The 27,509-nt window shown below is 37.6% G+C and overlaps 1 protein-coding gene across 3 annotated transcripts; it reads right to left on the reverse strand.

Moving 5' to 3' along the window:
* Positions 1 to 606: 606 nt before the first annotated feature.
* On the reverse strand, positions 607 to 25,493 carry RAD21 (RAD21 cohesin complex component). 3 transcript variants are annotated; one of them, XM_062570564.1, is made up of 15 exons: positions 25,327 to 25,493; positions 21,820 to 22,046; positions 17,654 to 17,827; positions 15,480 to 15,609; positions 13,207 to 13,306; positions 12,099 to 12,205; positions 10,951 to 11,154; positions 10,250 to 10,375; positions 9,940 to 10,062; positions 8,479 to 8,702; positions 8,003 to 8,168; positions 7,481 to 7,632; positions 5,768 to 5,917; positions 4,487 to 4,570; positions 607 to 2,405 (listed from the first exon to the last, which is right to left on the reverse strand). In XM_062570564.1, the coding sequence occupies exons 3-15, from the start codon at positions 17,795 to 17,797 to the stop codon at positions 2,214 to 2,216; spliced, it is 1,902 nt and encodes a 633-aa protein (XP_062426548.1). In that variant the 5' UTR covers positions 17,798 to 17,827; positions 21,820 to 22,046; positions 25,327 to 25,493; the 3' UTR covers positions 607 to 2,213. The 3 variants fall into 3 exon arrangements, with proteins under 3 accessions (XP_062426548.1, XP_062426547.1, XP_062426546.1); XM_062570563.1 differs by lacking the exon at positions 25,327 to 25,493 and adding an exon at positions 23,159 to 23,332; XM_062570562.1 differs by lacking the exon at positions 21,820 to 22,046.
* Between the last annotated feature and the right edge of the window lie 2,016 nt (positions 25,494 to 27,509).

A 27,509-nucleotide genomic window follows, 5' to 3' on the forward strand; every position in this document is an offset into this window, starting at 1 on the left:
CTTACTGCATCCAGGCTGGCTCTTTAACTTCCAGAGACAGCAGACATCCAACAGAATTAATTACCTTGGGCTCTGTACAAGCTCGGCAGGTAACCTGAGTGACTCCATGGGAGCTCCACTGCTTCTACAGGCTCGGATCCAAATGTCTAAACCTGCAAGTAGTACTTGTATCATCAAAAGCACAGACATATATCCTCATGCAGAGGCAACTCTAGAAGCAAGTGAACAGAAGAGCTAAAAGAATTCAAGCTGAATATGTTTTGGCATTCAGAATGGACTGGCTGTGGAGATGGATCACATTTTATAGAGAGTCTCCCCTAATATTCCACATAGACATTCTTAGCATAGAATGCTTGAACAAAACCACAGTATAGCCAGTAAAATAAAAAGTATTCCTTCCTAATGGCAAGAAATCTATTTACTTATTTAAGCCTAAAATCTCTCAAAGAGCTAAGTTGTTATACTTCCACTCCTAATACCGAAATAAGCAACCTGTAAATACAAGTTCTCTACTACATAAACAAAAGGTGTTCAAACAATATACAGAGCTAATACATAACAGCTTATAACACAACTTTTATTAGAAAAGTTATACATAACAGCATCAACTATTTTCAAGAATATTAACCTTGAAAAGCAACAAAAACAGACTAAAAATGTGTAACAAGAAACTAATGACCTTTCTATAATTAAACATTCAAGTTATCTACAATGTCTCTTTTTACAAAGGGGAAAATCATGGTTTTACAGGCACATCATGTTGAAAATAAAGCTGCAGTAACTTTATACAATTAAGTTTTTCAAGATTATTAAAACATGGTCATCGTGTAGTCTCAGATTTGTTAAACATTCACATAATTTTACACTCGAGTATACACTGAAATTTCAGAGTCCCAAAATTATTTCACAAAAGTGCCAACATTAAAACCAGAACTTTGAATGTGAATAATTTTGCCCTAAAAAAAGTTAAGACAGGTTTCCATAATCAACATATTCACATAATTTCTGGTGCTATCTGGTCTAACAGTAAAGCTTCATTCTTTATAGTAAAACCAAATGGGACTTTTTTGCAAAACCGATAAAATATTTTGAACACAGGAGTGTGCATTATTGGAAAACTGATAATAAAACCATAAATATATCCAAAAAGCCATTAATACACTACGCATTTAAGTGGAAGTGTGCCCGTTTTCAACTACGTATTCAAGTTTGCTGCCCTTTCAGTACAGGTGGTAACTGAATTTAGCATCTTTACAAAGGCAATCTACTCAACTTCTCCTAATCTTACTTTCATACACCTGCTTAATAAAAATCAGATAATTTACAAACTAGAAGTTTTGTTTTTAAAAAGTCTGTAGTTTATATACAGCTCTAACAAACCTAAAGCATTTTGATACCTTAAAGATTTAAATGAAATGACTAAAGTTCTTATTTGATGCTTATTAACAGTAATTCGCCATTATCAGTAGTGGACCATAATGAGGTGTTAAGTGAAAAGGAATGTTTTGTCTAAAATGCTTAACATATATTCTGTCCTTTCACGTATGTAATAGTATCACTTGGAGGAAGTGCTTTCCACAGACACCCGTTTCCCCTTAGCATCAAGGGCTACAAAAATCTGACTGCAAAAATGCAGTGACAAAGCAAGCTGACATATCAGGCACTACCTTTCATATTGGCAGCTGTATGAGACACCCATGGTATGCACATAAAGATCTAGGGAAGAGGGAAAAAATCACTACTATGAGAAGCAGACTGAACATTTTAGACAAGTTTGGCAAAGTTTTTAATCAGACAATAGGTTGGCCATTCAGTTTTACTTGTATAGGTTAAAAATATCACTATTGAATCAAGCTAGTCAAATTATAGTAAGACATTTTCATTGATACTCAACATTACATGCACCAATATTGCACACATCTGCTCCAAGTTGTTAAAACAATCTTCATCTGGGTCCTTGAGCTATCTGGATTCTGCAGTTGGAACTCAAGCCACCCCACCCCCACCCCCCAACAGCAGTTTCACTAAAAATTTCGGTGGCAAATTTAAAATGCAAAAAACAACAACAACAACAAAAAAAAAAAAAAAAGAACCAAGGACTTTGTACAGACAATAAAATCTAAATTTTCTGCAATGGTCTTGGGGGCCCTACAGATGGGGCAATACATGTATGCACTAGTGAAACAAACACTAGCTCTGTCCTATCTAACCATTCAAATAATATGAAATCTGGGACCAGGTGTTGCAATGATATCACTGTAAGGCTCCTCCTGTGTCAGCTCTATAGCTTGCTGTTTTTTAAGTACCAGGAAACTGTAGAATTTCGCAGCAGCTTGTTTTCTATTTGTATTTCTGCACAGCTCAAGCAAACTGATAGATTCTGCTCCAGTCTTCGCAAGAGCTCTCTGAAAAAGCAGACATTGATACCACAAATAAATTAAAATCTACATACAAGAATGTCCAACACCAAGATTCTGTTCATTGGCACTCCCAACACACTCTGAGGAATCTGGAAGGATTAGACTCAGGATAGGGGCATTACACAGTATGTACATAAAAATTTCTACATGATCTCATTTAAACAGAGGCAAGCAGACTTTCTAGAGATGCGGGAAAAATCAATCTCGAGTTTGTGTACTTATAGTCACATATTCCAGAAATGCTGTAATATAGCAGAAAGTTGTCTGTTTGGGTACCAATAGCCAGCCAGTCTCTTTTCACTACAGGGCAAATATTTCTTAATAATAACATCAAAAAAAATCTGTTTTAATTCTCAAAATAAAAATAACTCCAATAAAAATCATAATCTAGCATTTTAAAAAAAGTGCTAAGGTTCTTTAAAAGGAGCATAATTTTCTGAAGGTAAAAGCCTTTGTCTAACACTGAGCATTCAAAAGTCACTTATGTTCCCCCCCCCCACAAGCATTGACCAGAAAAAATAAGTCAAGAAAACGCATATTTTGTTGGCTAGATGAAAAGATACTAAGTTGGCCAAACCAAATTACTTTATATTAAACTAATCTTAACTTCTAATCCCGTTAGAGACTTTAAGACTTCAGTTTAATATGATGCTTTTTTGAATATACAGAAATCAGTATCAAACAAAAAGCTAGACATGGTCCAAAAAAACTGATTTTCCTTTCAGAAATCTGATGAAATGCTTCACAGGAAAACATTACGCAGAGTTGCAAACTAAATACTTGCAAACAATTATTTAAAGTGATAATTTTAAAAACAATTTTACTTAAACTGGTAGAACTCTTACAGATATGCAGAAGAACTGACACGTGACTTAATTCAGCTAAGTTTTCAGTGTAATATAGACTAAATTTAAGAATATTTAAGTGCTATAATGCTCTTAAAGAAGTTTTAAGTTAAGATTTCATTGTTTAGAGAGGTAAGCGTGTAACTCTTGTAATGGAACTCCAGCAACCGTTTCCAGAAACCTAAAGCTTGGTATCGTATTTCTGAGGAACTCAGTCCAAAAACATTACCACAAAACTAGTTTACTGAAAACTCAGCAGCATCCTTAAATAAAAGGAATTTAAAAAAAATCCACTATAATTGAAATTCAGAGCTACATTAGTGACATCGAGTTTCTGTCAACAGAGCTAGAGCCATATCGATTTGACAGATAATGAACAAAACTTTAGAAATCAAAACTAGATTAGAGAAATGGGACTCAAACACTTCAGTGACATCAGAATTTCAAGAGCTGTCAGAATGATTAAGGGGAAGGGGTGAAAACCCAAAACGAGACTAACAAGCAAAGGTAGTCCACGTATATATATGAAGTGTACATCCAGAGACCAATACACCAATGGCAACCAGTCTACACTGAAGTTCAGGTGTGTGCTAGGGTTGTTCAAATATCTTACTAGGAATAAAACCCCTTAGTTCCAGCAAGAAAATATGTTACAAAGACTAACTGTCAGTGCAGATTGACAGTTGCAGTCTGATGCTGAATGCTGAAATGCGCACCTCAAGAAAGGTCAGAGTCCCACATTTGGGGGGAATTCAGCCGTCACAGCACAGAAGTTCTCAGATTAACTCAGCCAGGAGTAAATATTCTGTAATAGTTTTATCCCTAGATCCATGAGGAGGTTTGCCTCCAGTTACAGAGCATAAAGGCAGAAGTGCTAAGGTCTCATTACAAACGCACAATCTAAACCAATTATTTTAGAATTTGAATTTCTATAAGTTCTACTTGCATACAAAACGTGGCTAAGGTTGGAAAATATTCATTAACATGACCTAAAAAGTGCAAAAAAAATGCTTCAAATATTCTCTGGAAAAATGAAAATTATGTTATGATTTAATCAATTACAAGCTATACTTTAAATATTTATTCTAACACGGAATTGATATTTTAGGTCTGTAATATCTACCGAAAATAAAGCTCTTACTTAACCCTTTAACTCACAGCAAAAGCCTCTATAGGCACATTCAAAACATACTTTAAGAGCAAGTAAATTATCATGTGTACCTGAAGCCCATGAAGCATTTGTTGAGTCCTCTTATTCCATCTCCTCTCTTCTTGATCTTGATCACCCCCTGTGCCATCTTCTTCCTGCAAACAGCAAAAATTTACACATTCACAAAACACCTAAGTGGATGAAAAGATCTATTGTTATGAGACGAAAAGAGTATTTCTAGATACTGTAGCTTTTCGTTCTTCATCAAGTCAGAGACGATTTAGCCAGAAAAGAAAGACAATTTCATTCCCAGGATACAGACAGAAGTGAGAGGAAATGGTACAGAGGAAGACAAACATTTAGGTTCATGTAGCTTAGTACAGTTGTTCACCATAATGTTTGGACTCAAAATGTCATGCTGACACTTAGTAAAACAAAAGTTCAGTTACAACTGCTGAATGAGAAGACACAATCTAATCGAGCATTGTTAGTACTGAACATGATATCAACAGTGCTTTTATTTTAACAGTGCTTGTTTATGGAAGATAGCGTTCAGCTTTTGCAAGCAAGATCTACTTTGTTTCAAATCTTAACAATGCACACTTAAGTGAAAAGAAATAAAGGCGAGCGAACTCAAGAACCAATCTGCTTGTCCAAAGTTTCTATTTCCCAGTATTAAGTTAGCATGCGTTTCTTTCTTTTCACTGTACTACTACAAGGTAATATTTCTCTGCACATAGTAACAACTTTTTACATTGCTTCCTAGCAATGTGATCAAATAATCTTGACTTAGGCAATTCATGTTTTTTATGTGCGACTCACCACACAAAAGAACTGCATGGGTCCAGGGACATTGTTTTTGTAACAGTAATTTAAAAAAAATAAATTTTTTGCCTTTTTCTATAAAAAAAATCAATGAAGTTCGAGATCCACAAATTATTAAATACTCCAGCTAAGACACAATTTCACTTACAGCACTTTAGGATATGGAATATTTCCTTACAAAAAAATTCTTTTATTAAGTGGCATGAAACATTTACAATGAAATTTTAAAAGTAACTCAAAAAACTTTTTGCATAAGACATCATAAATATACATAGAGTGGCTTAATCAAACCATGCATGAAAATACAAGCACCTTCTAAGTCAAAGTAGAATACATAGGCAATTTTTAAATAGTCAAGGGAAAATTTCAGATTTTAAAATCTACCTTTTAACAGCTTCTCACTTCCCAAGTAATGAGTGAAGATTTGTTTGTTATTGTGCTATTTAATGAATCCAAAGCCAAACAGTGCTGAAGGGAACACAGAAATCCTTTATACATATCTTGTTTTTCAGGAGCTCAGTTCTTACCTCTTCTTCTTCTTCCTCTTCTTTCTCCTTTTCCTTCTCCTTCTCTTTTTCTGGCAAAAGTTCAAGCTCTGGTATTAGCTGGCAGATGTTTTGGGGCTCTTCTGGAGGCATTTCTACAGGTGGTATTTCCAGCTGCTGAGATGGTGGGTGCTTTAAGAATACAGAGAACAGTTTAAAGTACTGAAACTGATGCTATTTACAATTGAAAGTTGATGCTACAAACCAGTTTCACAAAGTAATTGTTGTATGTAATCCAGGCCTATTTGTTACACATTCCAAGTGTTTTGAAAACTAAAAGTGTTTTTTTCTGTTTTGGTCTTCATAAATGTATTTCTAATTCTCTAGATTCAACTCAAAACAGAAATTAAGATATCAGTACAAGAAAAAACGATATTCCAACACCCTCATTTAGTCTATCATCCAAATTACTGATCTCATTTCACAGGATTACATATTTCAGATCAGCACATACAACTTCAAAACTCCACATAACCAGATGCAATGCCATATGAACTTATTTTAGCTCACTGGAACAAAACAAAGCACCTTCAGAATATCAGAATTTTGTTCTTTGACAAAGAAGTAGAAAGCAATTAAAATGTAGATACTCCACAAAGTTTCCAAAATCTCACATGACTGATTGGTGCTCAAGTACCATTCTCAGAAGAGATTTTTAACAGGAAAACCCAGATAAGCAATTTATCAGGATTTATGTTATCAACTCTAAGGATAAAGTTCACATCTGGCATTCTTCCCAAGTCTATAAAAGGTTAAGTTTTTGCCAGTAAAGTTACTCTGGAACCTGACAGCATTTCAATACCCACCCCAAACTAGTTCAGAGTAACTTCCATTTGAAAGTCATACATTATCTATCTCTACATCTGTGTTCCTGGAGACCTGATCTAGTTAACTTGCTTCCAGATTTCCCAGCGCATATTAATAGCACTGACTTCAGCACAAAGTACAGTCAACGCCAATTTCATTTAGGGACATGGCCAAAAGAAGCAGTAGCAGAAACCATTCCTCTTATAAGATTTTTGCACTCTCATTCAACAGTGAGTAACTTGTTAGCTAGGAAACATGAAAAAAGTGGAACAAGACAACTGCACAATATGAGATAAGACAGCATAATTCAGGACTGTTCTCATCAGGTGAGTACCCAGAAATAAAGCATGCCTTTCATCTTGCACTCCTCTACGACCTCCCCCTCTCCTCATCCCCCTAACTGTTGGTTGCCTCTCTCACAGCACCACAGCTTTAACAGGAGAGGTAGAAAGGAACAAGTTTCCAGCTCTATGCATGACCCACTCAGGAAACATTTCATGAAGATCAGAACTGTTGTTTGAACCCTTAACCTTAGAACACGTTAACTATCTTTAAAAAGAAATAATTTGTGCAGTTAGCAGTATTATTTTGTCAGTGAAACCAGTTTGTACACACTTGCCACAACAGAATGAATTAATAGCTTTCTCAGCAAGACTTTACTCCTTCAAGACTTTTTCCTGAGTGAACCAGTGCTGTTTCTCTATCTTACATGTGTTTTAGGGGGAAATCTTACTAAAACATTTAAGGAATACCATAAAAGCTACCAAGGGACAAAGATTATGATACAACTCCAACATATCTCAGAACATTGCAGAAAGCTGGTGCTCAATTCTGTGTCAATTCCTGCTCAGAGAGATCAGCTAAATTCTCCAGCATAATCTTACTCACAGGTAACACTGGTTCCGGCTCTACTTGCTGCAGTTTGCGTTTTACACCTGTTTGAGGTGGTGGTGGTGGCATAACAGATTCTTCCAAGTTGGTTCTGCTGCCTTCCATCATTGATTCTTGCAAACGACTTGGTTCTTCTAAAATAGGTTCATCTATTCATAATGAAACCAGTTTTAGATACTTCAGTAAAGTTTAAAACTACACTGCTAAGACAAATTTGTTATTAATTTGCAATTCAGCAGCTAAATAGCTTGCATAAGCTTCTGCAGCAACCTAAACATAATCAGTGCAGGCGTGCACATAACCCATTACAATACCCAGTTAATTCACTGGATCAAACTGAATATCTGAAGTCTCTTCTGCATCTAGAAAGAAAAGCTGTTTTAAGTCAGAGACTGTATATCAAGCTATGTAACCAATTACAAAGCCCTGGCACTTCATAATCTTTGTTATCTTAACATAAAGCATAAAGGTAAAAATAAGCTCTGAAGGAAAGCAGAGAATCTTTAACAAGTCACAAACCAATGACATCTCGTTGTTGCTGTTGCTGCTGTTGTTGCTGTTCCTCTCTAGGAACCTCTGGGTTTTCAAAGTCTTTAAGGAACTCATCGAGGTTGTCAGCTTCTCCACCTTTCCTCCTCTTTCTTAGGTCTTCTGGTACAAGCGGTGTAAGACAACGAGTAAAGAGCTACAGAAGAAGAGTTCGATTATTCACTACTGTGTTTTTCAGCGTCCTATTTCATTTCAGATCAATTGTTAGTCATCTTCCCTTTCCAATTTCTAAGCTCCTATTCCACTGTAACATGTTAAAAAAATCCAATTTTCATGCATTCCTGTAAGTGATAAACACTAAGTGTTGCTGATCTCAGTTGTTTGTTTTTTATTTTTTTTTTAACTTCATAAATACTGGTATGTTGCTATTCAAGTACTAATATTTAATATACATGAAACAATTCTGAATAAAGTTCCTTTAGAAATGATCTTTCTAAAATAATTACCTTCAATAGTCTATTATTCCACAAAGGCTGGGCAGGCAGAGAGAAAAGCTTTTCAACTCCACCAGTTTCTTTCCACATCATCAGTTTCTTGGTGGGAGGTGCTAAGTCCAAAGTAGTAACAATATCAGAGTAGTCACTTAATTGGGCTCGAATAGTCTTGCTATCCAGCTCTTTCACACTGTCCACAATCAGCTTTCTCTTCCTCTTTGCTTTGGTTTCCTTGACTATTGAAATTTTTAAAAAGTAACAAGGGTTAGCTCAACCAGGTATCACACATTGTAGTAAAAATCTTGCAGTCTCTCTATATGCCATATTTGTCCGTGTATAAAGCAACCTCAAGAATTTAAAGCAATATTAACTTTAAGAGAAGGAATGAAAATCTAAAAGCACTATAAAAAAAGTTAAACATTACGTACACCGTCCCAGTCAACTACATCTTCTACGCACACTGAAAGCTCTACTGAATGTCCCTTAACCTCACCACTGGCCTCAGGTGCACATGCCTCCCTCCCTCTTAGCTTGCTGGTCAGGATGATGTTCTTCATGAGCAAACCCTCAAGACGCAAGATCCCTGTGACCAAATAGCCAAATATTGCATCAAATCTTTCCCCTAAATTCTATCTGAACTTTGGTAGCGTTAATGTGGATGGTTATCTTACCTGTACCTCTCATCCTGCTCTAGAATGAATTTAGTGTAAACAGCTTACAGCCTGGCCTTCCTGCAGCAGACCCTGAAGCTCTGGCAAACGCTGTCTTTGCTGGTCCCAGCTGATCAGCTGGGACCTCTGTTGCTAGCTTGCCACCAGAGGGCAGCGCTAAGGCTTTTTAACTGGCCAAGCAGTAAATCAGGGCCTGGAGTTTAGTCTGAAAACACAGAACAAACTATATTTTTTTCCAGATCTTAACTTAAATAAAGCAGGGATCTGTTTATGTTGAGCCACATACAGTATCATTTAAAATAAAAGAAAATATTGAATGAAATAAAAAGTAGAATTTTAAATGCAAAGATACATCTCCAGGGTTCAGCAATTCATTAAAGCTACGAATCACTAGAAGATGAGCATTCACTCTAGAGGTAATGTTCTTGGCCTAAACAGTCACTCCTGGCTGTCAAACACAGGATACTGCGAATTCTGATGCACTGCAGATACTGTCTTAAAGATGTAACAAGGTCTATTACAATACCCTGCATTTTAACACTTTCATCAAAAGCTACAGATCATGCTGCTACCCATCCTTGCTGGAAAAGCTAAGAAGTAGTATTCTCCAAGACTGTCACTGTACCTGTCTGGAAAGCACTGGAAGCCTAGAACTAGAATAAAAGCAATTTGATACTCAGCTGTTTGCTGCTGATTTACTTCCAAAGTGAAAGACAAACAAGGCTAGACTTCTGTTTCCAATTCACTGAGCTAAGAAAGTCTCTGATGATCCAAGTAAAATATTCCCAAATATCTTACTCACCAGTTATGTCAATAGGCTCCAGAGCAAAAGCTTCTTCTTCATTGGGAACGAGCGTTGTTTGATCAGTCATGGTTGGTAATGGTTCTACTGGATCTACTGAGTCTGGGCTGTCTGGTCCACCCACTGCCAATTAGAACAAGTATCTTGCACTGTATGTCAAAACCTAAAGAAATTCTGCTACCTCTCCCCTCCCCCACACCTTAAAGTAGTCTACCATTTCATGCTCTCAGCTAAACATGCTTTTTAACTAATTAGAAAACTAATTCTATAAAAGCAAATAATTCCAGATTTAATGCTAGATCATGCTCACTTGATACGTTATCATCATCGTCCATATCATCATGAGGAGGTTGCTCTGGCATCATTACTCCACCTTCTGACAGTGCTGGTGGGTCATCAAAAATACCACCATCATTATTGCTGAGAAGTTTGTCATCTGAAACAATCATAAGAAAGAATCAGATCTGCATACAGAAAGTCTCATAGAAAGTATAGACAAAATTTATGAAAACCATAAAGACGGTGTAAAGATTACATACAGCTGTATGAATGCTGACATGAAAGCAGTTGAGTGTTTTTTTCAAAGTGCAAAATAGTTCAAACTTTAGTTTAAAAATAACCGTTATTAGAATACTTTGTCACATTCACATCTTACTAGGTTCCTTATTACTTCAGAGAGAAGCACTCAATACAATTCTCAAAGTATTCATTAAACACTTGGAAGCAGACTAAGAACTGGAAGAGGTGTACATTGACTTCTCTTTAAAGAATATTACAAATAGAATGGAAAAGCTCCAAAAAGTTTAGTTCATACTGGATGTTAAAATATGCAGCAGTTAGTATCAGTATTATTGGCATTACAGTAGCCCTCTCAAACTAGAATCTCAGGGTAGAAGGCATAACTTGGAGAGGGACCTCAGCAGCAAAGGAAACAATTTCTCTTCTCTCAACTCCTAATACCTGAGGCAGAAGGCAGAACAGAGAAAAAACATGTTAAGTTCTCAAACATACCTAATATTCCTCCATCATTTCCTTCTCCAAAATTATCATCTTTATATTGGTCTTCATATTCCAGGTGATTAGCTTTTTCATTAAGGTGACTCGTGCTCTGTTCAGGTTCCAGCAGGAGATTGGAAGCACTGGTGCTCACCAGCATGTCATCCTCAAATGCACTGCCTTCTCTCATCATCTCACGATCATCCATCCCAAAGTCACCTGCAAAAATATCATTCACTGATATAAATGCCGAAGAACTGAGATGTGTGAGACTTAGCTAACCAACTAGGAAACGCTCACTCCTAAGTCTGAGTTTTGTCATTAATTCTGCAATTTTTCTCTTTCAAAAAAGGCAGCAATCTCTACCAATGTTATGCTTTTCATGAAGTCATCTACTTGTTTTAATTGAAGAGATAATGACAAATATAAGAAATGATCTTCAGCAATACTGTAGCTCTGAACAATTACAAAAATAACTCTTCAAGTCATTTTTCTTACACCAATCTGAAATTGACTGTTACAAGACTCTTATGTCTTAGCTGCACTGAAACCAATGACTCTTCCAAAAGGAGTTATACCTTATACTTCAAGCCGGGCTTCAAGTACCAAGAGCAAATGAATACAACAGAAGTTAATTATAAATTATAGTTTCAGTAAGATTTCTAACTTATGTATTACATTATTACACTTGGGAAATCATTTATCCTTTGGCTATTCAAATACAACTGCTTCTAGGCTTTGATTCAGATCTTAGAATGCTGTGTTTGAAAAGATACTGAAAGTAGCAGCAGGAAACCGGTCACCACTGTAATCGCTCTAAATTTAGATATCTCATAACAGTTTCTGAATGAAAATACACTTAAGATTAAAATAACTGCTGACTTTTACATCACATTTTAAAAACTGCAATTGATACAGTACTTTAATTATTAAACCTGGCTGAATATTTTGCTGCTTTATATAAGCATCTAGCAGCTTGCTGAATGTTAGAGAACAGAATTTTTGGAAAAAACTCACAATTATACACTAAATATTAAACATACAAAAACACAGCCAGTTTAGCCTAAATTTGGTTTTATACTAAAATGATAACTGTAAAACTATAATTTTAGAGCTATGGAAACTAGCTTATTAACAACGTATTAATATACAAGATATTTTACCAAAGTCATTATCCTGGAGAATACTGATGTTGCCTACTTCTTCTCTCATTGTAATTTCTTCCACTCTACTCTGGTTCAAACTGAACTGCTGGGCCACATCAATATCACTTGAACAAACAGAAGGCAATTATTAAAATCTCCAAACTTTAAAAATTCAACAATGGATTAAAGCTTGCTTAGATACACATGAAATTAGCTCCTAAAATGTACACAATACAGTTAATTAATTAAATAGCTGATGGTGAATGCAAATAGAAAAGACTATTCAAAATGCTAAGACCATTCACAGTCTAAAAAAAAAAAATCTATAATTCAAAATTGCGTGAGCTTCTGGAAAACATATCAGTAATCTCTCTTACCTCTTGTTATGTTGGAGACACACTAATTTAAAAAACCCAAATTAATAAAGAAACACCCTCACCCTCAACTAAGTTTCAGAAGTCACTAATACAGTTTATCCAAAAGTATATCCAGTTAGAATATCAAGTTAATACTCTTTGTGCTATGTGAAGGTACATTCCTTAGAAGACCACAGAATTGTTTAAATGTAGTGTGTATTATAAATTGAATATAAATCAAAATACAACACTAGTTAATGCAATCTGTATCCTAGAAGTTCCATTATCAACAATCTACAAAAGAGCAGCATCAATTTCTTAAACATTAGTAACAAGTATACAGTTTGGAATAGTTAATACGTCTACAAGTAACTTATTAGTATTAAAAAGTTATAAGAATTACAAGTGCCACTATACAAGGACAATCAGGACATTTCCATAAAAATAACCTTATCTACCTTGAGAATGTATATGACGTAGAGTGCCTTGTATAGAAGGCAAAAGAAAATAAAAGATAGATATCTGAGTATTTCAAAAGCTTCAATCATAATGACAGTTTTAACTTTAGTTAAAATTAGATATTACTGTAAACTTAAAATCAATGCAAAAAATGATTATGTACTTGCTTAGTGTACTAAAAGACTTGTGAATATAACAATTACCTGAAGCTTGCTTTTTTTAAAATTCAGCAATGAGTTTGCTATCTAAAACCATATTCTCCTCCACTAAAAACAAACATTAGCATGGAATAAAGCAAAAAACAAGCTTACTCTAGATCTGGAAGTGGTTGGTCAAAATCATGGAACTCCTCAGGTAAGGTGATAGCATTGTAAGCAGCCTCTCTATTTTCCTCTGGCAAATCCACAACCCCTGCAGAAGAACACTCAGACATGAGCTTCCAATCCTTACCAAGGATTGCATTTTTTTTTCCTGTGCCTTCAGCATTATTCTCTCTGCACTACAGAGAGAGATACATCTTATTATCTTTAAGCTGATAAAAACTGATGCTTTTGAAAAATCTTTAGATGATTTTAGTATTGAGCTTCAGTTTAAATTCAAAATACATACTTTGTGCTGCTGGTATACCACCTTGCAAAAACTGCAGTCTTCAGGTACACAGTAGTACATGTATTTGTGTAGTTCAACACAGAACCACACAGATAACAAAGGCCTCACAGGTCATCATAACACCATGCAATGCCAATTCAGATATCTGCTAAAAATCATTTTAGTATGATGCTCCAGATGAGTTAGTTCTACGTTTTGGTTTGGTTGAAATAGTGGCAACACAGTACTACTACTCTGCTTCTAGTTATTTACTTCTCAGCAAGCTCTGAAAGTCCCTACACAATACTGTACTTGGGCCACATACAAGTCTTATGCCTCTGCATTTAAAATAGTTGTATTACCCTAAACTGAATACATATCTATACTCCTGAGAGTCTTAAATCTGCCATGCAGTGAGCATTCTCAGGGCATGACTATTTAGCATCACACAAAACTAGTAAGAGCAGCAGCTTTTCTTCAATGGCAACCAGAGGTGCCTCTCTTTTATTCAAAAGCTTAGAAGTCAGGACAGTGGAAGTGCACAGCAAATGCAGTTTCAGTTCCTTCTTCAACTCACAGATTTCAGTTGTATGTTCTACCTTCAAACCCACACATTACAGACATTACAGGCTATTTGGAGACAGTGATATATCAAAAACACTGTCCACCAACCTCCTCTCTGCAATGGATAATCAGAGAACTACTGATCAGACAGAACACGATTCTGCAGTTTGTCACTCTTGCACTTGGCTAGGATTGCAGAAACTTATCCCCTCCTCTCAGGGCTATTCAGTGTTTTCAGTTGTTAAATGCTTAAAATAAAACAAAAATGATTCTCAGAGCAGCCAGGATCAAGATAATGTCTAAGCCACAAGGCTAGTAAACTGAGAACAGATACAAGCACCTCAACTTGATTCAGGTCAGCATGCTGCTTTTTGTAATTTTTCTTTTACTGTACTCTTCCCTGTACTCTGTTGGGAGTGGGGAAACTGGGAAAACAGGTTGCCTTCTGGAATTAGACAAATCTATGTGTTCTCATGGCCCAGGCAAGTTAAATGCAGTAGTCAATGAACTGTCACTAAAATGCTTGGATCACAACAGGAAGATCATGAAAGATAGATAAAAATATTATATCTATTAATTTCTCTGAACAGTATTGTTCTGGCTTTCAAGATCTGCCTTTTAAAAGAACTTCCTGAAGTTCAGTTCTTAGATCTTCTACACTCATGAACTTAGAAAGATAGAATGCGTGTAATTCAGAAGCGGTGAGTATTCAGTAGTATTCCTTCCACAAGTTAGCTGGAAAAAAGTTCCCATGCTGGAATTAAAGAAAACTATCATCTGTGTCTACGCCAAGTAATTCACTGCTGAATGTAATTTCATTTCAGGTATTAACATGGCTCTCTGCCTTTATGGAAAATCTTAATAGATTAACTAACAATAGAGGGGGAACAGTAATACACTGTTGCACACAAAAAAGGAAAATATCTTTGTTATACTCATTCACATTTCTTGTTCACATTTCTTTCAGAAACCTGAAATTAAAATGCAAAAATGGTGCGACCATATAAAACTTGCTTATATTTTTATTTGGCACCTAACGGCAAGGGAGCCTTTTTCCTCCATGGCAGCAAGTTCCCTTCTTTCTTTCTATTCAGTACATGCAACTGGTCTTGCATGTCCACTTTCTTGGACTTGAGACAAAAGGGAAAATCATCCAGCACATTCCCATTTCACTTAATACACCGACAACTGCCATAAGCACAACACAGAGTATTTTACTGGTCAGCACTAATACGAAGTAGTTTTGTTCAGAATTCAGTGAAAAGATATTTTTCAGCGTACATCTCAGTCACACAGTCAGCTTGAAGCCAAACTAAAGAAATAACTTCTTGTACTTCTCCTATGGGGACAGGAAGGTACAACTATATACCTGCTTAATAAAGACTGTTACGTAACTTAACTTTTCAGACAACGTTTAGCTAAAGACAGGTACCTGGACGAAAAGCCATCTTGATCTTAATAAAGGCTTCATTACAGTCTGCAAGAAGGTATTTTGCTTTCCTGTGGTAGATTCTAACAACTCCTAACAGGAGATGTCCTGAGGTTCGAAGTGCCATCTTCACCTAAAAGTATATTTTAAATCCGTGAATTAAATGTAGCCTTGTTTCTTTTCCCCTCTAGTGAAATTTGTCAGCCTTGCAACAGTTTTTCAGTAATATTATATATATAAAATAAGTATTAAAAAAAATGGTAGAAAGCTCTGAACAAAGAATTCAAAGGGTACAGTTCTAGATTATGTCCTATAGATATCTTACAGATAACCCAATAAACATCTGTAAATTAATAGCAGCTCACTCCAGGAATTTCCAAACATTGTCATCTTTTTACCAGTCAGAACAAGATGAAATCTATTTCATGACATCATCTTATGACATCTTTATTGCTTTAATCTTGAGCATAGTAAAAAATATCAAAAGCTGGACAGTAAGACATTAAAATTTATTCTGTTCTCCACATGCACTAACCAAAAGGTAAGCTAGGAACGATATCCAATTACCTATCATCCCTTGCTGACAAATTAAGTCCTTCACTTAAAGAGAAAAATAAACAGTGGAAAATTTGGGGTGTCCATAAACAGGCAAATGACACACTAAAACTAATTTCAGTTCCTTTCAAACTTGTCCCTCTCATCTTTAGCCTCTTTGCTATGCTTTACTACGTAATCAAGAGTTTTTATGAGCTGCAGGAACAGTAAAACTAACAAAAAACACCAGGGAGGGGCTCTCTTCTTAAATGTCTTAGTCCAAAAGGACACGATACCTGTCTTGACATGTATATGGAATAATTATCTCCCAGAAAGACTAAGACATTACAGGTTGCAAACTCAAACTGTAAGAACTCAGATTTTTTATTACATGAAATATCCTTCTAATAATCCAGATGACTGAATAAAGCCTTATACAAACTTAAATAGAGAAAAGAGTACCTAGTAATTTTTACTTTTTCTAAAATAATTCTGCAGTCCATTTGTGACTGTGACTGTTATTCTTTTCTTTTTAACTTTTTTCACAGCTGACACTGAAGGAAATAATTCTGTTCTGGAATGAAATATCTTCAGTTCCTCTAGAATCCAGAGCAGAACTGCTGAAACATCATTATATTTGTTTCAGTCAAAAGAAAAAATAAAGATAAAAAACAAAGTTTTCTCTTTTATAAATAGGCTTGCTTTGAGGATATTCAAGCATCTATTAAAAGTCACACCATATCAGTCCATTAGTTCTCAAATGGACAATTCAATTTCTTTTAAGTAGTAGAGGATGAGGAAAAAAAAATGAAAAAAAAACCCAAGCATTTACAAACACCAGAGAAATCTCTCTGATTCCACAATAGCTATAGAATTGTTCTATTCTTCCAGTTTTGTCCCCATCTGTTGGCTTTCCCTAAAACCAGACAAGACTCAAAAAATATGTGGCTTCTAACACTACTATAGAGTATTTTGCCACATGAAAAACTATCTTCACTTAATCAACATTACATAGTACTGTGATTCTTTAGATCTTTTTACTGTAACCAAGTAGAAACTAGCTCAGCTGGTTGGAGTGCGGTGCTAATAATGCCAAAGTCACAGATTCGATCCCCATACAGGCCACTTGTTTGAGGGTTGGCCTAGATGATCTCCAGAGATCCCTGCCAACCTTATCAACTGTATGAAAGCAACTTACTTCATATCTAGGTCATAAATCATAGACAAGAATATTTCAGGTATTATTTTAATAGCTACCAGTAACAACAGTACTGTTAGACAGTCATCATAAGCTCTTCACAAGGTACTTGTTAGGAAAGCCCAGCTTTACTTTCTTCCAAACATTTGCTTCTAGATAACACATAGTACACTAAGATACAAGTCCTCCCTTTACGTAAAGCAAAACATTTTACAATCAAACAGTGCAAAACTCTAGCATTAGGAAATTGAGGGGAAAATACTCTTTAGAATCAATTAGGTAATGGAGTATTGCACATCTGAACTGACCTTTCCACCTTTTCAAAGAGCAACATTAAGAATTTATCTGTTTTGGTGACCTAAATAGTAACTGTATACATAATTTCACCTGTATACCTAATTTCTTTTCAGTACAAGATAACATTACATCAGTGTAAGATAGATACCTTTGGTGAAATGATACTCTCCACACTGCTCTCCAGATTACATTCGAAAACATGGGCTTTGGTTAGCTTCTTATCCCAGTGGGCCGCCAGCCAGATTTTGGCCAGCGGCCCACGCTTGCTCAGAACAAAATGGGCGTAGAACATGGTCCCAGATGTCTAAAAGAAAGTGCAAATCTGTAAAGAGAAAGGGAAATATTTTTGCAGAGATTTTTTTCACGAGGAACATCCTTCTCTTATGTAAGCAAAGGATATGTCTCCTTTCCAATCATTAAGATCAAAGTATTTGTACCAAATATTTAAGGAGATGAAAATCATAGCTCACAGCCATCATGTATATATGTATGTTACAACTGAAACATGAAACAGGAAGAAACAGTGACCAGTCAATGCTTTTTCTTCAGATTAAGATCATTTACATAATTAAAAGGGTTTATCACTCAGCAAGAAAAAAAAAAGAACCTTAAAACTCAAATACTCCAAGCAAACTTTACGGTGAAGGCTGGTATCAAAACTCACGTAATATAAACAGATGCCTCAAAGGTTTTCCTGCCCACTTTAGTTTTCTGGTACTTCCGTTTCTTTTTATACTAGCTTTCAGTATTTTACTGAAATACTCAGTATAATACCACTACTGCCGATATATACAGTACATTATGCCTGACAGTGTATTTCAGTATAGCATTCAGCACAATAAAAAGCAGTCTTAAACTTCTTAGGCTTCTCATTTTCTTAAATGGAAAGAACAACTATGTCTTCATTTCGGAACAGACTACCTTGTCGTTTTAGAATCTAGTTAGTAACACTTCATTTTAAATTCAAGGGTTGACAAAAATGTTAAGAAAACCGACTACATTTTCCTAATCTTCCTGAAGATTCCATTTTGATTTCCTCCTTCACTACAGTGACTCTTTCATCTACTTATCTAGTAGCTACCTTCTTAGGATGATACAGATGCAAATATATGAAGCTTGGGCGAAACAGAATAGCACGACATCTTACCTAAACATGCCACTGCCGTAAGTGAGGTAAGCATATGATTCAGTTCAACTACAAGCTTGATAAAACAGAAAGTTTGCTCTGAAGAGGTGAAAAAACCCCTACAAGTAGTTTTTTTCTCCAGAAATGTCCATAACCAAGAAAAAAAGAAATGAAAGAGACCAGGAAAGATGCAACTACTGCCTCTAAGTTTTGCCTTTCCTGTGACTACAGAAACATTTTCAGAGGAAGCATAGCAATATCACACTAAAATCGTGGCTGCTCGCTCTGGGCAGAATCAGCGTGAGGTGCACCAGTTTCTAGCCATAAAACTAGTGCTTCCCCAAGACCTAAATCGTAACAATTTATTTGTAGATCCAAGCAAGAAGTTTCAAAGCAGTTATGGTACATCTGTTGATGTTTTCAGGGCATGTTTTACAGAAAGGAGGGGGGAACACCAATTTGACTGATAGAAAAAACAGTAAGCGGGCAACAGCACTGACTGGTATTATTGGCTCAGTGGAAGCAAAGCTGGCCTCTAGATATCTGGATAACAAACGCAGAATTGTACACATAAGGGTCGGTACTTGACAGTAACAGGCAACAAGCTAGTTTTTAAAAAATAAACGGAAGTTGAGAGAACACAAATCATAGGGGAAATGATCCTTGTAGGCTGTACTATGTATCATTCAACAGGTAAGAACGATGGAGGTTTTGAATTTCAGTGGCATTAAAAAGAGAGAAAAGAACTGTTTGGACAACAGGACACAGATTATCAAGCCTTTCAATCTAAGTGACCGGTTGATTGCCTATTCTGCCCATAATCAAGAACGGACACAGTGCAGGGGGCTTAAGAGGAACAAAAGCCATGTTCAGCCTGGGCTAATATGGTAAATAAAACATTAAAACCATAGAGAGGATAGGTCTGGATCATAATAGAACTGCAAATCAAGAAGTAGTGAAAACATCCTTTTCATTTGTTGAGATTGTATGAGGCTAATGACAGTGCAGTGCAAAGTTGGAAACGACCAATTTTTTCTAGGAAGCACAACTAGGCAGTTTTGTAAGTCACCTTGATCAATAACAGGAATTTAGAGGAGGATTTTTGTTTTTTTAAAAAAATGTCTCTTCAGTGTTTTCCAGAAAATGTCACACTGTCCCAAGAGCCACTGGACATTTTTATCCCGTTCTTGTGCATCTTCTAAAGCCTGATAGCACTGCAACACATGTAACGACACATCTTTGCAAATACAGCATTTTGGTCTCCTGAGTTACTACAGAATCCATCCGCCACTCTGGTAACAGATGTCCATAAATGCAGGAGACACAAACATTCAGTTAAAAAACAACAACAACCACCACCACCCAATAGTATGTTAAACTGTGATTCCAACAGTGTTAAAATCTTCCAGAAACACTTGCAAAAGAATATACTTTGATTCACTGAGGTAGGCACCATCATTCACTGATGTCTTACAATCACATATGTGTAAATACACACACACATATATAAAATCACAAGCTTCAGAAAAGATCAAACTCAGAATTAAGTGTAATCTTGAAAATATTTTGAAAATTTGAAGTTAACATGAAAAATACTATTTGGACAACTCAGAGAAACAACTAATGACTGTATTATGCTCACACTGTCATTGCTATTGCAGAATTAAACAGCTATCTAAAAAATCTAAGAGGAAACAAGATTCCCAAGAAACTGAGATGCGAGAATCACACTGGCACCAAGAATAATGATATAACAAAGTTGTGTGTTTTTTTTTTTTTTAAGACACATTGTTAACTTCTTTCTGTCTTTGAAAAAACAATCATTCAAGGTGAAAATACTCCCTGTAAAGAGACTGTACATATGTGGATAGGTTTCAAAACAGCTGCATCCATTTGCAATTAAATGAGAGGTGGCTGAAAAAACATCGCATGGAGGGAAGATACAGAAACTTTTAATGGTCACTCATGCTTACAGCATTGCCTAGGTTTGGCAACTCTCAGTACTTGTCCTTCCTGTAATTATGGATCATATCTAACACTTACCTGTAGAATTAATGAGATTATATTACTTGTTCAAGATACTGAAAAACTTTGAATAAGAATCAAAAATGGTTAGAGGCTGGCTGTTTCCCTTCACACATTAATGTAGTGTTGCCACAAATAAAATATGTGACTATCAGACTAAAAAATAGTTTTAAAAAGTGCTTTAATCTGAACCTGTACTAATCTGAATGTTATTAATAAACAACAAGTAATACTTCTATTCACTGTAGTACTAAACTTTCAATATCACAGTTTAAATCTCTGCCACTTCTAAGTTCTAGCATATGATCTGCAGAATTATAATACCTGGGTTACAGCAACTATATGAAGCATATCTTTACACTTCTTAACTACAGCACTTCAGTTACTGTGGTTTGGAGATCAGCACAATCCCTTACAGCAGCCCCAACGGCTGTTCTCACTTTCTCCGGATTTTTTTTCTTTCTTTTCAGCTAATCCTTTTACTTATGTCATTTTTTGTCTGATCTTTATTTCATAGGACTGCATGCTGATGCAGTGGCGTAAAATGAAAAGAAATAGATTTTCTGGCATAATTCAAGACTGAGGTAGATGTTCAAGGAACTGAATTTCTTGGAGTGGCACAAGTACATACATTCAACTTATGTTGTTGGCTGCAAAAGCAATTCATAAGAATGCTTAAAAGAGCAGTTAATGGTTCTTAAAGGCTTTTATACGTGTGTATGAATGAGTGTGCTTGTATGTATAACACAGAAAGCAAAATGTAATTATAACTTATTTTTAAGTTGACCAAAGACAATCCAGGACCTTAGAACTTGCTCTAAGAACTTACTCATTCTTCTGGCACTGCTGTAAGGCAAAAAGAATACCTATTCAAACAGGTCTGGGAAAAAATTCTGACCCCGTTCAATTTGTGCTTTGAAAAGAGTTTAAACTTCATTTTAATTTAGAATTTTTTTTTAATATGCCACAATTGTCCTCAGATTTCTCCAAGTGTGTGGTTTGATAATTGTATTATCTTAATTATAGTATTTTTCTTTCTATAGAAGTGCATAAAGACTACAGTTCTATAAACAAAGTAATCAAATGTGTAAAGTGAAACTAAGAAATACGATACAGACAGTACACAGGGTCCGATTCAGAATTCACTTGTTCCATTTTCCTACCTTAGTATCTGGTAACTGACACTTCTGAAGAAACAAGAAGCAAATTGCGCAGGCACTACATATGGAACTCCATCTTAACCACCAACTCACAAACTCGAGGTCTTAAAAGTCATTCTGCATGTTAGAAGGAGTAAGTATTTAAACTCTGAAAAGCACTCTCATAGTTTGAGTCCCATCCTTCAGGAGATTCAGAAAGAAGCTTAATGCAGTAACAGCTGATGTTAGTTCTGCAGACAACAGATACAATATTCAGATTTTAATTTGACCAGCACACATTTAAGATAGCTGCTATCTAAAAATAAAGAATTTTTGGAGAGGGGAATTCCTCCACTCTAGCTCATTAAATCCACTTTCGTGCTATCCTGCTAGGCCACGTTAGGTATATACACACTAGTTCAAATGTTAAAGATTTAACTTGTTTTTACTGTCACCTACCTCTGCTCTTGTTGTAAAGGCTATTCATCCACGGATCAATAGAAACCTTCCATATTTCAGTTTAAATTCAGTCACAGTCAGCTTACTTCATTTGTTCTTATACCAAAATCCTCAACTTAAATATCTGTTTTCCTTTCTCACCACTTTCCTTCCAACATTTTCTCACTGTGCTTCCCCTGTTTTTCTTCTATTAAGATAAACTGTTCCTAGGTAACATGGGGAACGTAAGTGTATCCTATACAAAAATCTTTCTGTTGCAATTTGAGTTAGTCTTGAGAGACCTCAGGAGTCCAGAACTTCAGTGTTCCAAGCAAAGCCTCACAATCCTGCCCTCAATGCCTCCGTTCTTCCCCAACTGCACTAGCAAGGCCCTGCAGGACGTATCATGCCCTCTGGCCACATTTGTCCTCTCCCTCCTATATCACACCCAAAAGTGACCCCAAGTCTTCCAGATATCAAAGTTCTTCACCCAAATATTCTTTTTATTCAGCTGCTCCCAAATAATAAAAGCTTCTATTATGAAGCTGTTATGAAAGCTTATTAACTCCCAATTAATCTGACCCTGCAGTTGTACTTTTAGTTATTGCATTTTACCTTATAATCTAGTCTCTTTAACATTCAATGCTTAATTCATGTCTAAAATTTTCTCAATTAAAAGCATTTCCTAATGTTGTCTTACTAGCAAGTTTCATTAGCACACCTAACATCTGATGCCAGGTCAGCATTGGAAGAAAAAAAAAATATATATATATATATGTACATATATATATTGTGCATGTGTGTGTGTATATATATATATATATATATAAAAGATATATATAATATATTTATATTTTATATATATATATATATATATATATATATACACACACATACACACATATACATCAATCACAGGACCAACCTTCACACTTCTCCACTGGTAACTTCTTACTGCCCAATGCCTCCCCTTTCAGCAGTGCCATGTTTCATCTCCTTTCTTCAACCACATTTGTAAATCTCTTGTTAATCCTCATTTTTCTCCATTTTAATACATTTCTTTGTGGCACCACAGGCTTTACTGAAGTTCAGTGACAAGTCACCTCCATTTCTTATGTCCACAAAATCAATTATTGAAAAGATGAAATTGGACTAGTCCAATATGACACACCTTTGATAAATGCATACAGCACTTCCCATTTATCTCCAAGCCTAAGTTTCTCCATCAATGTTTCATTCTAGAATTATACTGCTGAAGTTGCACTACCAGGTCTGTAATTGCTCTAAACACACCTCTCCATTATAGGTGCTGCATTCTCCAGCTACACACATACATAAAAAATGTTAGAAACAGCACCCCATTGAAGCTGCTAATTAAAGAGCAAGATCTTTTAAAATTATCACATAGAACTTGAGTTCATTGAACCTTATGAGTAGCGTCCCTGCCCCTGAAAATCAACTTCCATACCTAACCCTCAGCAGGAATCCCTTCTTTGCACCTAGATATGCAACATGTCCATTCATTCAGTGGAAAAGAACCTTATCAATTTTAGGCCCCATCTAGGTTATCTCAACCAGTTTTCTGCAATTCCAGTTCTAAGTCCAAATAATACCGATTCACTTGCAGAAACTCTCTGCTAACACACTCCTTAAAGGTAATTCAAATAAGAGAATAATTCTTTCTTTTGCAATAGTTTTTTACTCCTCTGCACTGTTCACCTAAGAATCATATTTCAAAGACTAGTTTTCTAACATTTTCCTTAAAGAGGCAAGTTAAATTGACATATTAACTGAGGCAACTACTCTCACTGCCATGGGAAACTCCATGTTATCTGAAGTACTGTAACCCTGATGGTGAGACAACACTAATGTAATTTTGTGGTAATTCCATATTTATTACATATCTCTCTAACCTTTTGCTCCTCCTTTTATTTTTTCCACCAATTTATTTCTTCTGCACAGTTAAAATTTTAGTTCAACGGACTCGGTGTTTATAAATTGCACAAATGTTAAATATTTGCAAATCAAACTTTACAAAACGTAAGGTTGGCCATATGAATGGTTTGACATTTCCTCATTTCACATGCAATTAGTTTCACTGAGGAAGGTATTACTGAAAGAGTGTTTAGTATACACAGTCACCCAATGTGGGTCTAAATGGTAACTTCTCAGAATTTACAGTATTTCCTTCTTTTCAATTTAACAAAAAGAATTTTCTCTTAAATGGAGTGATGTCAATGAGTTATAGTGACCCCATACTTTCTTTGTTATTTATACAACACGTTGTTTTATACACACGGAAGGCTGTCATATAGCATCATGAGAAATGTTTCCTTAAAAAGGAAAGTAAAAATAGATCAAGGAATCCACAAGAGATGCTGGAGAAACATTTCAGTTCTTAAAAACCTAAGCATTCTAAATGTGATTTCTCTTGTAGAACAGTTACAGTGCCCACAAGGTAGTGTGTATGCTATTAATGGGGACTACAAGAGTAGTCAATAGTCTACTATCCAAGCAGACTACCCAACTAAAAAATAATAGACAAGCAGATGAAACTTTGCTCCCCTCCAGAGGCGTGCAGCCCCGGAGAAAGGCAGTGCCTTCCGCAAGCCCACAGCTAGCGATCAGAGACCGCAGGATCCCCAAACGCTGTCCCGTAGGCTCCGCGGCGAACTGCCTCTCCCGCGGAGGAGGTGGCGACACCGGGGCGACCCGGCGCACGGGACCGCCTCCCGCCCCGCGCCCGCCGCCGCCGCAGCCCCACGCCCTGCCCACGCCGCCCCGGTCGGCTCACCCCGACCGCCCGGCCCCGCCGCGCCGCGGGGCCGCCCCGCCCCCGCCCGGGGGCCGCAGGAGGTGCCGCCGCTCACGGGGCCGCAGGCCGCGCCCGCCCCTCCCGCTGCCGGTCGCCCCGAGAGCCCGGCCGAGCCGCCGGCGCCGCGCCGCCGAGCAGCGCCGCTCCGCGCCCGGCCGCGGCGGCGGCGCCCGGCTAGGCCGGCAGCGCCCCTGGGCTCGGCCGCGGCCGTGCCCCCTCGGGCGGCGGCGGGGAGCCGGGGCCCGGGGGGCGCGGGCGCGGCCGGGGCCGCTCCTTACCCTGGTGCGGGGCAGGGGGAGGCTGGCGCGGCGGCTGGCGAGGCCGGGCTGGGGGACCGCTCCGCTCCTCCTCCCCGAGCCGAGCCGCTCACTCAAACAAACAAGATGGCGGCGGCGGCCCTTCCTGCCGCCCAAACCCGCCGTTCAAATCGGCAGGATGTTTACTGTTAAAATGCCCCCCTCCTCCGGCGCGGCGCTGCCGCCCAGTGCGCCTGCGCCGGCAACTGCCACTCAGCGCCGCGCGCCGCGCATGCGCCGCGCCCCAGCGCTCCGCCCGCGGGCCGGGAAGGGGCGGGGCCGGAGCGGCGTGAGGTCAGATGAGTGACACCGGGGGCCGTCGGGGAAGGGGCGGGGCCAACGCGGGTCGGCGAGAGGGGGGCAAGTGCGCCTGCGCAGTGCCCCCGCGCGGCTCCCCCGTCTCCGTACGCGCTCGCCACCCGCCCGGCGCCACCGTTAAGATGGCTGCCGGCTCCCCTCGGTCTGGCTGTTGTAGTGGTCCTGGGCAGTGAGAGACCAGTGCGGGTCGGAGGAGGGGCCTCCCGTGTCCTCTGTCCTCAGGGGTCTTCATGCTGCTTCTCCTGTCCAGCCTCGCCGAGACAGCCACCGTTGCTGACACTGCCTGGGTATGGCTGCTTAGGCCTCTGGCAAGTGAGGGGCCTCCCCTGGCTCCGGGTGCTGGGCTAGGCCGGGCCTGAGGGCCCTGCTCGGTTAGGGTTGTCTGTCACGGCCTTTCAGCTCTGCACCGACTGCATATCGGCACCTGCGTGCCTGCACGTGGCTCTTGGTGCTCTTGTTACCCAGCAAGTGAAGAGTGCTACCTGTGTTACCTTGAAGGTGACTTTAAAAGTTTTATTAATTTGTAAAAATGGCTCATTAGTTTAAAATAAATACCTTTTTTTATATCCTACTTCTCTAAGGAAGTTAACATACCAGGTCTTATTTCTGAGCTCTGGAGCTTACCCCTGCTATCTAAGCTACTGCAGGTGTTTCTCTTATGCTTTTGGGGGTGTTTGGTAACCACGTTCCTCCTTGGGGAACATGCATACACCATGTTTTACCTTTGAAGTAATTTGATTTCAACACAAGCTCAAGTTTTTCTAGTTTCGGGTTTCCCAATCTATGATAGCCACCTGTGATATGACAAAGAGAGGATTGTGGCTATGGCTGGAGTCATCAACAGCAGATGACTTATGAAAAGGAAGGGAAAGCAAGGAGTTTATATTAATCAGAATAGAATTGTTCTGGTCTCTCTGAGGCATTAGCAAGTCTGAAGCTATGAGTACATAAAATAATATTCTGAATCAACAAGAAAAAATCTTTAGCCCAAGGAGATTCACAGTACATAAACCTTATTTAAATAACTTTACAGAAACCATATTTTGTTTGTATAATAAGGTAGCATTTTACAAAAAAAAAAAAAAAAGGGAATATTAAAATACTAAGCAAATCTATTTCCTACCAAGAGTTTTGAAGTATTTCTTACTGCAAACCTATCACATCAGATAGTATATCTTAGTGGGTGATAACAACCACACATAATATGTAAAAATATGCATGCTCAGTCTCTTGATTCTCTTTCCTCAGACTCAATTTTGCAGTTTCTAGGATTTTTTTTAATAATGTCTCATTAGAATCTTTATTCAAAACATTGATTCTCTGTATGCCCCACATGGAGTTCTGCTAAGTATATTAATATTTCAAGAGTGTCTTCTGTGAGAAAACATCTGCTATATCACCACTACTTCTCTCAAATCTCCATATGAAATGAGTTAGTGGTCCAGGCACTTAACCAGAGAATGTCTAGGTTATAGTCCACTGGACAGATTAGGAAATTTTAATCAGTGTAGCGGTGCTAATATATTGCATTGGATCAAATCAAACATCCACTAAAAGAGTGGACCAGTAAAGATGTACCTTGTGCTGCTTTAGGAAAATAACAACTCACAGGAGGGGAAAAAAAAAGATATACCAGCAAAATCATATTTTTTGTTATTCATTGTGCCTATAGTAGGGCTTTTTCAAGCATAATCTTGTGAGCTGGAAATCTCAACTCTTTGTACTCCAGCCCACATTGTTACAAGTCTATAGCATACCCTTGGATTGGCTGGAGCGATGCTGACTACTTATTTCAGGGTTCTGTGTGTTTTATAAGAAATCCTTCTTTCTTTCTCTCTCCTGCTTTT

The sequence above is a fragment of the Rhea pennata genome, chromosome 2 (genome assembly GCF_028389875.1).
Source record: "Rhea pennata isolate bPtePen1 chromosome 2, bPtePen1.pri, whole genome shotgun sequence".
NCBI classification, from domain to species: domain Eukaryota; kingdom Metazoa; phylum Chordata; class Aves; order Rheiformes; family Rheidae; genus Rhea; species Rhea pennata.